Below are 15,495 nucleotides of genomic sequence, written 5' to 3'. Positions count from 1 at the left end.
CCGCAGCATCCTCGAAGGAGGAGAGGATCAGGGCTTGCCCGAGGAGAAGTTTCTCGCCGAAGCGCGGCAGCCGCGGACGCGGTGACGCTTTGACGCCGGCGTCGCCGCCGCCGCAGCCTCTCGCGCTCTGTCGGTGGGGTGGGGGAGGGAGACGCGAGTGGAGAGGAAGAAGGGGTTGTGCCCAATCGCGTGGCGGCGGGGGAAGGGGGTGAGCGCTCGCCGGGCGCAGCAAAGGGGAGCTTTCAAAAGCGGCGCCGGCCGAAGGGGCCCGTCAGGCTTGTGCAGTGCTCCGCGGTGCCGCGATGATCATGCATGCCGCTGCCGGGATGCCGGAACCTGGTCGTGGTGCTCCTCTCTACTGCGATGCTCGTATTGCTTTTGGTCGCCGCGTCGGCGCGGGCCGCCCCGGCGGCGTCGCCGCTGGCATCGCGAGGCGTCGACGCCAACAGCGCCGAAGATGTCGACGACAACCTGAGCGACAACTCGCAGGAGGTGCGCCGACTGCGACACGGACGGGCGCGTGCCGCAGCTGCTGCTAGTGCGGCGGACGTCGATGAGCTGGCCGAGGGCTCCTCGGAGGAGCAGGACGCGCCGATGGTGGCCGACGACCCGAGCGACTACGGCAGCGAAGCCGTCAAACACCCGCGCGGCACCAGCCGCTACCTGCAGCTCTACTGCCGCACGGGATACAACCTGGTCATCCACGCCAACGGGAAGGTCAACGGGACCCGGGAGGACCGCAACCGATACGGTCAGTGGGCCCTTCTTCAGCCTGGCTGCGTGCGTGTGTGCCTGTGCGTGTGTGGATCAGCGCGCACCGCTGAGTTTTGCTTTTAATGGTCTTGAATGAATGACTATTCTCGATCATGGACATGCTGCTGGTGCTGGTCCCCTTGCGGAGACCCAAGCGGGAGATAGCGGAGTCCGGGGATGTGTCTTGTGAGTGTACGTCGCCGGCTGACACAATTGATTGCTGGAGAGAGGCATACTGGCCGGAAGGCGTATTTTCCGGGTTCTTTTTTTTTTTGTCATCGAGGTCTGACACTTTCGAAATCCAAGTTGTCTCTCCGGCGTCTTCTCTTCATTGACATTCTTACCGTCTTTGATTCTTTGCTTGTCAAAGATGCAGCCGTCTACTTACATCTACGATTCGCCTCCGTGCTTTTCTTGTTGTTACGGTCAACACAACTCGGCGCCGGTCATGAAGTGCCTTGGTACGTCGAAGTAGCCCTCCCTTGACAGGTCACCGTATACCTTGGGCACCAGGTGTCACCGAGCGTTTCCTCGTTTGCCCAATCCCGATGGAGCTCCCAGTCGCGCCGCAAAGTGAAACTTTCTTTCGTCCTGCAGCGGCTTACCGGCATCAATAAACGGGAAGTTACGATAGCCTCGCCCTCCGTGCACGCTGGCCGTCTGGTGGTGCCTTGCCTTTTCGTCGCCGATCTGGATGGGACGCAGGTCGGCGCCGGCAACCTCTCGGGATCTCCAGCTGTTTTATCACTGGCACTGAAAATTCCGGATACGCTCTCGTACTGCACGTAGCCTGTCTCTCCCTCTCTCTGTACCCCTCCGCGTGCGAGCGGCGAGTTTCGCCAGCAGCCTGTTCTTTCTCTTTTTCCTTCATTCTTTTATGCTGCTGCACTGCGTGGCAGCGGCGCCATGCGGTGCGGCGCAACCCGTCTCAGCCGCTTTTCCGTACTTCTTTCAAGAAGCATGTAGTAGAACAGCCAAGCGCATTTGAATCCATAGACTGCATCAGGCAGCTGTCGTGGAGCGCTAGTCAACGTTAATAGTTTAGCTTTTGCATGAATTGAAAGAAAATACGACTACCCACCGAACCCACGGCTTCTGTGTGTCGACGAAACGCTTACTTGGACTTTTTGGCGCGTTTTCTGATGTCAGAATAACAAAACCGTTCCTCCTGTGCTTTGTGTCGCATTCTGACTTGTTGAGCCAAGTGAGCTACGAGGTTTCGCCGGTTTTTCGCACACTTTCAGATATATAACGCGTATGACTGTGCACTTAATTTTGCCATGCGAGTATTCGCAGGAAACATTCCTCAGTGTAGCGGTACGCGACGCACGGATGTGGGTTCCGTACCCAGAAGCGACGTTTGTCTTCTGACCAATTCTTATTTCAATTTTTTTTCATGGCTCTACAAAACGAAAATTTATTAACCTCTATTTTCCGGCAGGAATTTAAAGGAATGATAAGCACACTATTATACTACGCTTTTGATCTTGCTCTTAAGCGCTGCTGGTGTTTTCTATAGATTCAATAACGATCTTCCCTGGACATTTTTTTTCCTTGACTTTTTGAGGAGTATGTAACGAAAATGTGCTGATAAGATACACTTAAACTCAAGGAGCGTAGGGCGACTCTTTTTCTTTTTTCATTGCACATTCTGTGCAACCTGGCCACAAACCAGGGACGGGCCATACACCGAGTGGAAGTCCAGTCACGTCCGGCGTAAAGGCAGATCTGGTTAGCAGCCTGGTTGGGCGGGAACTCAAGACAAACCTACAAAAACAGCGTTTGCATCGTTGCTTGCATTTCAATGCTCTCCTCGACTGCAACGAGAAGCTAGTAACGCGGAACGAATAGTGAATCCGACTGCTGCTGTTTTGGGATGGCGGAAAGGTCAGCATGCTTGCTGTTTACGGAAACCCTGAGTGACTATTTCACTTGTGGTCAAGAGTTACGCTTGAGAGCTTGCGTTTGTGCCTATGGGTGTGAGTGAATGTAAGAGGGTGTGCGAGAAAAGGAAACGACAAAAAAAAGGGGGGGGGGGGGGGGTGTTATGCACTGATAGGTTTCAAAAGAGTTGGGCTCTTTTCCAAAGTGAAAGCCCTCGCTCGGAGCGGCGAGCTGTGCAAACTCGTCACGGCACTTATCAAAGAGAACAGATGCCCATAGTGACGCCGCCTGACGAGCCGTGAAAAGGTAGGCGTATTCGGTTTCAAATGTGTAGGTGGGACACACTGGTATCTTTAATAGAAACCTATCTCCGCTGGTAAACTAGTTCGCCGCGTTTTATTGCCGCGGTGTATCCGAGAACGCGTTAGGGACGCGGTGACCTCGTAACATTCTAACCCGTTGACAGCGGTCGACCCCGGCGCTCGTTCTGACTTTATTGGCATGGTGTTCGAGACGTGACCTACTCTCCTCTCAGTAGTTTATGTGAACCGTCAAATTTTGAGTGCTGTGTAGTTTGGAAGTTCGCATAAATGCGAAGGTCGTAAAGTTCCTCAGGGCACTGTCGTTGGGTGCCTCAGAAAGAAACTAAAACGCGCATTTCTTCGTCTTCGTTTTCTTCTTCGTTCTCATTACTCGTGCATTTTCTCTGTTGTGTGCAATTTGCTGCGACCTCGCCGACTTATTCGTAAGGAGAAAGCCGGGATGTCCAGCGGCTAACATTTGCGAGAACTGCTGCGAACGTCCGAGAAAGGCGAGGATTCGGGGAGCACGATTTCATAGGCGTCGGTCAATTTGTGCCGAGTCCATTAGTAAGTATGCGCTGGCCTTTTAATGTATTCTATACTTGTTTCACGGTAGAGAGCGCTCGCAGAATTCGCGGCGGCTTGACACGAGGTATGCACTCGAATATACCTCCTCCCCAACATCTGGAGGACCGCACGCCTTATCTTTGATGGATGGCGCGAGTACGGTTTAACGACGGCTGTTATCTCGACACATGTTTGTAACTGACAACGACCCGATCTAGTGCGGTAGTAGCTTTCACTCAATGTATTTTTTTTTTATCGAGTGGCGCGGCTTCGCTATTCCAATTAATATTTTGAGGACTTGGCGCAAAAGCCCATGCTAATGTCTCAATAACCACCACGTTGGCAGTGATCCAAGTAGAGGGTAAGCGTGATTCGTCGTGTCACAGGTTATTAATGAAGGTTTCCGTCGCGTGCGCAGCTTTCTCAGGACTGTTGGTTGCTGTTCCGATCCTCACCAGGTTTGAAAGAAGGCAGGAGGACGGGAGGGTTTCACAGCGAGGTTGGTTCTCCTAATGAGAAGAGCTGGCATTCCAAATTATGCGAGATAACGTCCAGGTCGGGGCGAGCGTTGACCCGAAATCGCAACCGTCGTTCGCGCCACCGCGGGTTCTTCAGTAGCACGCTGCTTTCTCTCGGCGCCGTGCATGCGCTCGGCTTCCTGTTGAGGAGGCGGCCGAGGCAGGTGTCTTTTTCGGCGGTGGCCCCGCACATTGATCGATACGCTGGGTTTAACGTCCTAGCTTCGTCCGCGCTGACCGCAGCGACATGCGCTCATTTGTGCATTCGAGCCGCCGCCTGTGTGCGTGCTGCTGTGGCAGCGTGGGGAGGTCCGGAGTAATCCCCCTTTGAGACCCGAGTACCGCCGCCGCCGCTCGCTCTGTTGTGTGCGCGTGTGTTGCCGCTCCGACTGCTGCTTCGAGGCCCGCTACTATAGGTTCTCACGAACGTCGTTGTCGAGGTAGTGCAGTAGCAGAGCCGCTGTGTCACTTTATTCTATTATTTTTTTCTTTTTTACTTGGAGTTATGGCAGCTGGAATGTGCCTGCTTCGTTCGAAACTTCGTTTCCGCATCACTTCCTGGACAAGCCGCTCCTTTCGGAACGAAAAAAAAAAATAATCGGGCTGTGCACTCTACTTGTATGGACAGTGCACGCATGTGGAAACACTGCTGTGCATGCTGTATTTAACCTCTTTCTATATTGCTCTTTTTCGCCCTAATTGTGTGGACGTTTCCCGGCCTCCCCTGCACTGTGTTCGTGCAGTGTATGCCCTCTGGTAATTTCGTCTCTTTTTCTTTCTGCTCAAGCGTCATGTAGCAGTCGCATGCGTTTGTGTGAGCAGCTGAGTATGGTCGCGTGAGCACGGACGAACGCTGGGAACTGTACCGCGAATGAACAGCGAATATGAGTGGACGCAGCGTACGTTGCCCTTTGTAAGTAGCGTCTACGTCTGGCGAAGAAATGTGCGCACATCGAAAACAGTGGCGCCCCAGTTACTACTCCCAAGTGCTGTCCTTTTAGACCTAATTTCTTAATGTTGTGCATAGATGCATACGAAGAAACTAGTACAATTTTTTTTGTTTTCTTTTATACGAGGCAAAAGTATGCAATGGCTACCAGTTCATTTATTTTGCATTTTATTTCCGTACTAATACCAAATCGTAGTTCGTGCCCCTTTCGGTTTCAAGATTCCCTGCGAATGATCGGAAATCAGGCGACATTCTCAGGAATGATATTCTTTTTTTAAACTATATCGTATGGATTGTGCGCTAAGAAAGGGGGAAAAACTAATTTAGTACGAAGGTTGATTCGCGCAGAACACAAACCAAGGAAGTTTAGGAGACAAATCGCCGGTTGTGCTTTCACCCCAGAGACGAGTAGGACAGGATATCTTTCAAAAGGCTTTCGACATTTTTAATGAAACACAGACACTCTTTAATTCACTGACGCCATGGCTTTTCCACGTATATTCACACTGTTCTAGGGGAATTCAGTAACAATGGTTTATATCCTGGTAAAGAGCTTCCTATTCTGCCCCGGACTTGAAGCTTGCGTCTAAAAAAAGCAAGTATGCATTCAGTGTGACTACGTGTGAGATGATTCACACATTACCGCAGGTAATAATTACCACATTTACCATAAGTTATCAAATACTATGCTTCACTAACTCTTCTAGCCATCGCGATACACTGTCAACCAGTGCATAGCTTCTTTACATGCCACTGGTAAAATACACTTGTCAGAGAGAGTTAAACGCACGTCTCATGCTGAACTATAGTTGCGTCGCAATAGATTACAAAACAGTATTGGCTTGTTGGTGAGTCTCTTATTTGCGAAGTGAATACAAATCACTAAAAAGAGCACAGGTCGGAAACCGCCGTCAGTCGGGGCTCTAACGGAACTGAACTAGGAACAAGGAATTCTTCGCTTTCACTGCCGCATGCATTCCCTGGCACGGCTTTACGATCATTCGTTGTAGTTTTTTTTAGGTAGAATATGACGGCCAAACAAAATGCGAAGCGCGTTTTGAGACGAAAAGAAAAAGAAAGAAAAACAATCCGTGTTATTTACTTCCGTCTAGTCATTCTGCGGAACAGAATAGAAGTCCCCACCCCTAACAGCGAAAACTTAGCTCAACGCTCTCGTTCGTTTACTCTCGCTCGCTTCTATGTATACGCGTGCGCATAACGGAAGAAGTGAAACAGCAAGAAGGAAGAATGTAGAGCTCGCGACTTCGCCCACTCAAGGGGGAGGGGGTGTAGAGAAGGCTTTCTGTTTCGATTCACCGCTCCTGTTGCTCCATCAGCATCTGGCTGCGGTAGCGGCAACGGGGCGGACTTGATATAGGTGTAGTAGCCGTTGTTGTTGTTCGTCGTCTTTGCTCGTGTACTCGCTTTCTTTGTTCGTTCCAGCTCCTTCTCCATCTCTAACCTTCTTCCCGCTTCTCCAGACGCCGCCGACGCAACGGTTAAATGACGTAGTACCTCCGAGGGAAAGGATTCTGTTCCTTATTTCGCTCCGCACCGCGCAGATGATGCTTTGTCACGATAAAAACGTGCAGCATTGTGAAGGCTTGAGCTGTCGTCAGCCGATCAGGGGTCGTATTGAGTGAATTGTTCGCCCGTTTTACAATGGTGCCTGATTAGCTGGCGACCTTGCGCCATTCGGACACGTGTAACGACCTTTCACACGATAACTCCGGCAAAAGGATCGTCCTGACTCGACGTGCGATTCCAACTCAGACCCGTGGTTGGCTGATGACGTTTCCGGCTCTAAGCTTGACTGCGATGCATGGTTTTAGCAAGGAGAGAACGCAGTCTGCACGTGCAAAAGCGGAAGAGAGGTCTTCATGCAGCGGAGGTCAAATTCGAAACACGAGGTTCGGGAGAGAGGGACAGAGAGAGAGAGAGGAGGTTGTGAAGCTGGAGGCAAGGAATGATTTATGGTAAATAAACGGTGCTGGGCGCATTCATTGCCAACGCGTGCCGAGCGCACGCGGGAAACGCCTCTCGCGGCTTCGCCAGACGGCGTGGAGTGCTCGCTGGCATTGCGGGATGCAATGCGAGCAGACGCGGCGAATGTCAATGCGCTAGCTGCTCAAGGCTTTTTTTTTTTTGTTCTTTTTTCGTTCTTTCTGTAGCACAGGAAGACATTGAGTGGAAAGGGGGGGGGGGCGCAGGGATGTTGCTTAAAACGGATCTCGCATCTGCATGCTAATTCATAGTGTGTTTGTACGTTCCTATACGCGCTTCTGGATAAGTCGTTCACACGACCAAATGGGGTTGTTTACAGCTTGTTTGCACCCCCCCCCCCCCCCCCCCCTAAACCCTTCATCCTGTTGGTTTAAACAACTACTACTTCTCTAGAATGCGGTAAATTGCAGACGGCACTGGAACTTTGTCATTCAAGAGGATGCTGAACTCAGCGAATTGGAGTGGCTTCATAGTTAGAATTAAACGCAAACAGAAATGGACGAAAAAAAAAATGAAATGAACACGCAAGCGCTTAATGTCCCGCTAGCGTGTATCAAGTACAATCAGCAGAAGCTTGCTGGTGAAAGGGCAGAAAGCTTATTAAACGTCTCGAAACGGGTGTTATGTATTTCGTTGACAACAAATTACGGAAACGTAAGAGGCGCTAAGACGAGACGACATTGACGGAACGAACACAAAGTTTCAGCTTATTTTATTGCCTTTAGGTGAGATCCTATATAGGCAGAGATAAAAAAGAAAGCGCGCCACAAAGAGGAATTACGAGTGAAGCATGTGCATGTGTCAAGTGAAACGCTGCAAAAGACTTCTCTAATTTATGCAATGAAATTGGTTTCTCACTGTTGCAATCATCGGCCTTTTTTTTTTTAATGTGGTGTACGTGTCTCCAATAGTACGCGTACTGTGTTCTTGCTTCCTCCTGGAACCTTGATGCATTATGTCTACGGTACTTGGCTGAAGGTTCAAGACGGTGTCGCATTCGAACGAAATGGTTTATTGTCGCGCCAATTCTTTGGTGGTGGGAACGGCAAACATTATTCAGCAAAAATAAAAAATCATTTGCAAGCAGCACATTCCTTCTGCATGAAAGTACTTGTGCTACTCGAATGACAAGACGTAGGGAAAATACATAGGTGGTGATTAGGAACCGTAATGGGAAGGCAATCAGTGCGTGCCTCTACCATGCATTTTCCGTGTGCTGATTTTCGTGTTTTTGCGGTTGCGCATCAACAGTCTCATGCGAAGCACTTTTCTACCGTGCTGCTTCGCGGAAGCGTCTGTTATCTCATACCCTATAGGATCATTCGAACACACATACGGATGGCATAGACTTTCTCTCATTGTCTTTGGTAGCGTTGCTTCGAAGCTGCATTTTATAGCGCAACATGCTCATTGCAGCGTACTATAAAGCCTGAGCAACCAGCTATGTTATGCGTCCCTCCATTTTCGAGGTTCACGGCTGGCGAAGCTTTTTTCTGTTGTTTTCGTGCCTCCATCGTTAAAAGACTGCCGTGAGTGGGTATCGAACTCGCGTCTTCGTGGAAAGCAGCAGAATGTCGCAGCGTTAAGCCGCGGCCGCAAAGAAAGTGGGCATCTAGGCCAGCGTGCTCTACGCGTTGGCAGCGGCACTGTTTGAAATCAAGAGTCGAAGGACCCATCCATTAGCACTGATCCGCCGATTCTGTCCCAATAAGGTGTGTAAAGTAAAACTACTCAAAGCACGCCGCGTATACACATGCGAGTAAGCAGTATAGGCTACCTCCCCCCCCCCCCCCTCGCTTCCATCTCCTCCCGCCCCTCCCCCCTTTTCCAGAGATTGGATCCATCAGAATTCCGTAAGGTCCGGTGAAGGGGCATCAGCCTGGCACCGCGGTGGTGGTCGCCATCGATAAGGCTCTGTCACATTCAACTCAGCCGCATGCAGTGGCTATGCCAGAACTTGGGTGTGCGTGTGTGTGTATCTGTAGAGGATGGCCAGCCCGTCGAAACCGTGCGGAGGTCGAAGAAAAATGATGCCATTGGAGGCCCGCGGACTACTTTGTATTCCCGCGGTACGCAGCGCGAAACCGCACGCGCGAGGCAAAACAGGGGGCGAGGGTTGGGAAGAGAACGGCGCTGGTAGGCTCTGGGAATATGTATGTGGACACAAGACCATAGAGTGCGCCGCTCCTGGATGCGCTACAATAAAATTGATGCGACCCACCCGTGACAGGGAATGTGTCGTCCGGCCGGTAGCCCTAACGAGAATGGGTGTATATATATACTGACGGAGTGGGCACTGTTTTGCTTTTGAATGTTGCCGCTTTAGAATCGAGGACTGTGGGGGTGGGGGGACGGTGAGGAGAGGAGGCGGCGTCAAGAACGGGTGCGCCGGCGCGAATAAAATCGTAACACATTTCTCCGCCGGACAGATTGAGGAAAGCGAGCGATGCGGGAACATATATCGCGCTATGGCATCAGAGGAGCCGCACCGTTTCAGTGTTCGGAGGGAGGCTTCATGGCTGGTTCTCGAGTAATTTCCGACCATTTGTCACTTTGGCCGGGGTAGGGGGTTTCATGGAAACGGCTTGGAGGCGGTGAGCTTGCTCGAAAGTTTTATACACAGCTCGCCAAATGGGCGCAAAGGGTCAGAGTGGAAACAATATGATTCCCTCGCCCTCTTTTTCTCTATCCCTTTTCCTTTTAGTTTTTTCTAAGCCGAGAAAAAAAGGAGGGGGAGGATGAGGTTTCATTTGAAGATATGGTCTGATACGAACGTATTTATAAACTTCGTTTTTTGTCTTTAGAGATCTGCTTGCGAGCGAGTCAATCAGAACAGAATTAGGACTGTCAGCTGAAGACAGAGTCGAAAGAAGTTAGATTTTAATCTTCAGAGCAGCTTCAACGTGTGCACCAAGCGAAAAAGTTCGAAAAGAAGCAAATAAAACTAAATAAAGAGATAACAGAGACAGGTAGGTCTTAGTTTCTACCTTCGGAGTGCGACTGCGAACTCTTGGCAGGATGTGAACTGCTTGCAGGGAAAAGATTGCACTTGCTGAATAGCAGCTTCTGTTTTATTGAATATTGTTTGCTCAGACCTCCGCGACAAAGTATTACAATATTATCTCGGCGGAAGAGGGGTATGTGGACTGGAAAACAAGCTCCCGTGTAGCCGGACGCCAGTTGAGCCGTCACCGTAGAGCTCTTTCTTTCTGTACTCTATTTTTATTGTAGAGTGTAAACTCGAGAACACACAGCTATCACCCTACCGATTTCCCTCTATACGATCTTGTCTCCTGCGGGGGTTTCACTTGTTGCTCCCTTCCCCTTAAATTAGGCCGCCGTGGACGCCTTAATCAGCATGCGGGCAGAGTCCACGCCCCGGGGGAAGTGCCCCTTCTGAATGGGAAACCACGATTCGGGGTGACGTTTTATTATGTATACCCTCCCGGCTCCCCTTGTGTTCCCCCTAAATCATTGGCACCACCGCGCGGCTCGCCGTCACTGTCTCTGCATTTCTCATCGCACCGATCAACCAGCGCAGCGGGTGCTATAAATCACCTTCCTCCGACCTCCCCTCCCCGCCAGCTTCCCTTTCGGAAATTATCCATGCCTCATCGGACCGACCTTGTCAGACACGGCTCACTTTTTTCCTCCTTGTCCGTTTTCTTCGTTCCTTCTCTGCTCGCTTCCTGCTGTGCTGTTGTTCGTTTCTTTCTCTTCTCTTCTTCTCTGCCTCTCGTGGCAATGCCTGTTCTTCCTCCTCTCCTACCGACCGTCATCAGTACAGATTTAGAGCTGTTGCCAATGTCAAGCTCAGGGCGCGAGAGATGCTGGAGAGAAGGCGAGGGGTGCGCCCCCTTGCCTTTGTTTATGTCACGGATGCCTGAACTGCTCCCGCGACTCTTCCCTCGCTTTCTCTAGACCCTTCTCTCCACTTCGTGAGGAGGAGGATGCTCTCACCCTATCGTTCTCGCATTCTCTCGTTTCGTCCTCTCTTGAGGCAACAAACACCACCTAGACGCTTGAGGTGTCATGAGTAGGGGAGAGTACGGCAGCGTCTGGCTGGTCTCGTCCACTCGCTCAGGGTGTCAGCGAAGAGGCGACTGCTGCTGCGAGTTTCCCCGCAAGAGCTACGTGCCAGGGTATACGCGATGTTGGTGTCTCTGACACCAAGAGCCGTCGCGAATGGGGGTACGTCCGCGGTTTGGAAGGCTCTACTTAGTTTTTTGGCAAGCGAAGTGAAAACAAAAAGCAAAGCAACGAGCGTAACGGAATTCGGCCGTTCATCATTTTGCTTTCTACTTATTTTCTCATCTCATCGCATGCGTAGTCGCTGCATTTGGGGCACGGGTTATTTTAAAGTTTGTTTGCCCTTTGGCGGTCAGTGCACCCTCCACACACTGAGCCGATCCTCTAGGACTTCGTGGACTGGTCGCCTTATTCACGCTACCAGTGCTCAGCAAGGCTGGGCACTGCTTAGTATTTTTTAGTCCTTAATTGTTGGTTTTTGATTGAATAGTTAATCGATAACTTCGATTAATCAGACGTTGGGTGGCATCCGTGACGGGTAGAGAAGGACAAAGAGTCACCATCTGGTCATAAATGAACATTCCCGCGCACGCAGCAGTCAGGTTACCTTAAAAGTATGCTTTAAACCAGCCCTGTCTTCTTTGAGACCTAGAAATAACTCTCGCGCACAGTCGTTCCAGTTATCAGGCACCAAAGAGATCAAGTCTGTGATTATAGGTTTATGCAGAACAGTTACCATCTTACGTTCCCTTCCCGAACACTGCAGGCTTGCAGTATTCATTGCTAGCTTTTCTGAGCGCGTTATCGCCCGTGAACGAACGTACTATTCACCGCATGTTCTCGTGCGACAGAAGGCAATTCACATGAAAGCGAAAACTGTTCTCAGAAAACTGCAAGAAGGGACCTGACAGGGATGCATACTTCATTTATTTCAGACGACTTGGCTTCACTCAATCAACCGGGCAAAAAAAAAAAAAAAAGCAATCAGACGCGAATAAACCAATAACCGCCTAATCGAAAAGTTAATCGATCAGTCGGATATATCTACAGAACTAACCCACTCAACCGTAGACAGCGAACCCGCCCAGCTTACTGCGAAAAAAGCACATGCCACGTTGCGTTACCCACTGCATCGTCCACAGCACTAAAACCTAACCCTATCTAAACGCCCCCCGTGTTAGTAAAATGCAAACAGCCCGTGGCACGTGCGAAGATATACCTGTGCGTACGCGCACAGCTTCAATCACGAGCTATTTTTTATCCCTCGCCCTTCGCGGCGGCGCCTCAAATGGGAGTAGCCTGCACCGCGGCGATCTGTCGGTGCTCCCGACGCGGCTACTCATTAGCGAACGCGCCGGCTACCCCCCTCTCCCAACCCCTTTCGTGCCCGCGTTGTTGCGGCGGCGGCCGGGCTCGAGAATTCGCGCCTAGTCTTGCCATATAAGCGGCAACGGCGGAGCCTTCAGAGAAGAAGCCGCTCCGAATTGGCGGTCAAAGGCCGCGGCCAATCGGCATTTCGACTGATCGCGCGGCTTATTAATGCCTTCTCAGCCAGCGGGGAGCCGCAGAGGGAACGTGCTGATCTTGTACACAGAGGCGACCTCCGATCTATCCAACCTTCTATGCCCTACCACCAACACCCCGTCTCTCTCTCTCTTTCTCAGCCCGATCTTTTGACATGCGCATTCACTTCTCTTTCTCATCCTCCTCCTCCTCTCATCTCGATGCTCCACGGAAGCGACATGCGCACACACGCACTCCGCTTTCATGTTTGCCCGGGAGCGCAGGATGCTGACGCCGACGGGACCGACCACCGCGTGGCGCCAAGATAGAAAGAAAGGATTATGCGTGGCGGGACACCTTCCTCCACGCTATAGTATGAGAAGAGTGCCGAAGAGAGGTTCGCGCGTGTTATAACGTGGCGTACGAGTGCTCCACTCGGCTCCTTATTCGTCATTTGACTTTATAATCTCGCCGACAAACAGGCGCGCTATGCGATTATTCGTGTGCCCGCAGCGGCGTCTGCGTCGATTCGACGGTTTCGGGGCAAATGCGTGAGCGCCAACTTGTTTTCAGGATCTCGGATTCGCGCCTGTGCATTACGCGATACGTGCAGCATGGTATATAAGAAGGAATCCAAACGGGAACCTGGGGCCAAAGAAAGCTTTTTATTTTTTTTTTCTCCTATGTCTGGGTACCGGCGCCAAAAGATTTTACCTTGTTCAGTGGCCCTAAAGCCTTGAAGAGATGTCTGCATTGAGCATCGGCAGACCTGGTAGCCTGACGAAGGCACTTTCGCACGTTATTGGTTATCCCAACGCCCAACAAGCCACCTGGACTTCTTTTATAACTTCTTACTTGCGCCCTGTACGTGGGAGTAGTGCGTAAGCTTTTTCATTGTTTGTTATTTACTTTTCATTTCGGAGCCTCTCAGTCTCTTGTAACTTTGAATAATGGCAGCCGTGTCTCAACTTTTCACATACCGTGCATGCATGTACACTGTTAGACATTTGTCCGGTGAATAGCATCGTAATTAACTGACCCAAGGCGCCAGTCATAATGACCGTTGCCATAAAAAACATAATGACAGGGAAGGCAACACAAGCAGTCTTGCTCCCCCCTTTCCACCCCCACCGATACCCCTTCCGACGCCCCCATATAAATCTTGCGGGAATGCAAAGCAAGGCGAATTGGTAATCGTTCAAGATGGAAACAGCACGGCGATAGATGGGACGGGGGCGGCGGTGGTGGTGGGGGTAGGGTAGACCCGGCAAATAACATGTAGCCCCGAAATTAAAGTGGATGGTCTGCTTGGCAGACCGTTAAGACTTACCGGAAGTATAATGACGGTTTATCGCAGGTGGAGGAGGCAGAGAGAAAATATCTGAAAATATATATGTAGAAAAGAACGTATAAAGAAAATGTCGACCACGAGTGATGGCAGCGTGTCTCGCATGTATCTCCGTTCCTTACGTAATAAGCTGTGATGGCAGCCATCAATTTTCAACACCCTCGCCTTTCTCAATGGCGTTGTTCGCCAAGTTCAGTTGAAAGAGGCTGGAGTCGTGGGCTGCTCGCTTGGAGCCCCCTCCTCCTATTCGGCTGCACTGCTGCTACTATATACACTCGGACTGAACCCCGCGGCCGGGTCGTTAACCCTTTCCTTTCTCACCGCGCCACAGACGACAGCGGTGACGGCGGCGACCGTGGTGGTTTGTATACCTGCGGCGTGACATTTGCGGCCTAAGACTGAAAGAAAAGGGGGGGGGGTGAAGGGTTGGCTGCTAGTGGTGGTGGAGCATTAAAGAAAACTCCGTCGTCCCCCATAAAAGCCCGCGACGTGAGGTGGAACCAGTTCAGTCCCTCCTTGACTGAGAAACGTACAGCTCCGGCTATGGCTACCTGCTTCGGAGCGGATTTGATTTCCAGGGCAAAAAACAGGACGACGGAGCCCGCCGACGACGTCGAAGAGCAGAAGCAATGCAGAGTTTCCCTCTCTCTCTCTCTTCACCGTTGCTTTTTTCTTTGTTTACTTTTCCCCCCTTATTTTTTCAAGTTCCCCTCGCTGTAAGTGCTATTCTCTCACCTTGCCAGAGGTAAAATGTATACACATTGGAGTCTGGGGCGGCGATTGGAGGAGCCAGACGCGGCGGCGTCGTCTGCCTTTGAGCATATTTCCCGAGGCTTATCGTCGGCCCGTCGGGTCCGGTGTTGCAAATGACCGGCTTGCAGAGAAGGCGAACCCCGTCACGCTCCATCTGCAATGCGAGGCAGGCTGAAGTTTAAAGGAAAGAAGGGGGGCGGGAGGGAGGAGTCATAACCGCTATCTTCGGAATCTTGGGCCCAGCGCGGTTTCGCGAAGAAAAGGCAGGCTTCAAAGTAGCTTTCGCGGCGAAACATAGAGCCCCGAGCATTTTTATTGACAAAGATAGGCACACGTGCGGCGGAGTTTTGATAAATGCGGTTTTAAAGGTCCATCCTCTGTGACAGCTTGGGGCGTCTGCGTAATGCGCGTCCTGCCCGCCTGCGTAATGTGATAAAATGTCTTTTTTTTTTTTCTCAGCGTCGATTTGCGGAAGCGTGGCTTCTGTCTGTCGAATGGAATGTAGATGGCGGACGAAGCTTTGGAGAATATTGAACTATGAAAATGTGCTCAGTCCTTTCGCAGTGATTTTTCTTATCGCCATGTACATTACTGACGGAAGGGAGTGACGGAATGCATCTGAGGTGACACGAAAGGGCATACATTTCTATGTACTTTTCGCCTTCACTGTTTGGAGTTCAATGGACCTGATTTTCCGGAATTACTTCAGCTTCACTGCGTGTGACAAGAAAATAAAAAAGAAAGAGCAATCATAAAGCCTGCAGTTTACGCGTATACACTTCCACAGAGAGTTTAGGACCTTATACTATTACTATTTGCTTTATGCATGGAGGCTGCGACCGTACGTTGCTGAGGTGACTAGCGTTGGATTGATATACGGCAGCT

At 50.9% G+C, this 15,495-nt stretch overlaps 1 protein-coding gene across 1 annotated transcript in view; it reads left to right on the top strand.

The window, feature by feature from the left end:
- Window positions 1–260: 260 nt before the first annotated feature.
- The window catches only part of LOC149358650 (fibroblast growth factor 9-like), a 104,012-nt gene continuing 88,777 nt past the window's right edge, over window positions 261–15,495 (top strand). Inside the window, exon 1 of the mRNA XM_089570803.1 lies at window positions 261–751. Within this exon, the coding sequence (XP_089426929.1) occupies window positions 313–751 (439 nt within the window). The 5' untranslated portion in view covers window positions 261–312. The remainder of the gene's footprint in view (window positions 752–15,495) is intronic.

Source organism: Amblyomma mixtum, chromosome 2 (assembly GCF_055824585.1).
Source record: "Amblyomma mixtum isolate Tamu chromosome 2, ASM5582458v1, whole genome shotgun sequence".
Classification (NCBI taxonomy): Eukaryota; Metazoa; Arthropoda; class Arachnida; order Ixodida; family Ixodidae; genus Amblyomma; species Amblyomma mixtum.
Note: the sequence above shows the minus strand (reverse complement) of the source record. Positions and strands in the feature narration are given on the sequence as shown.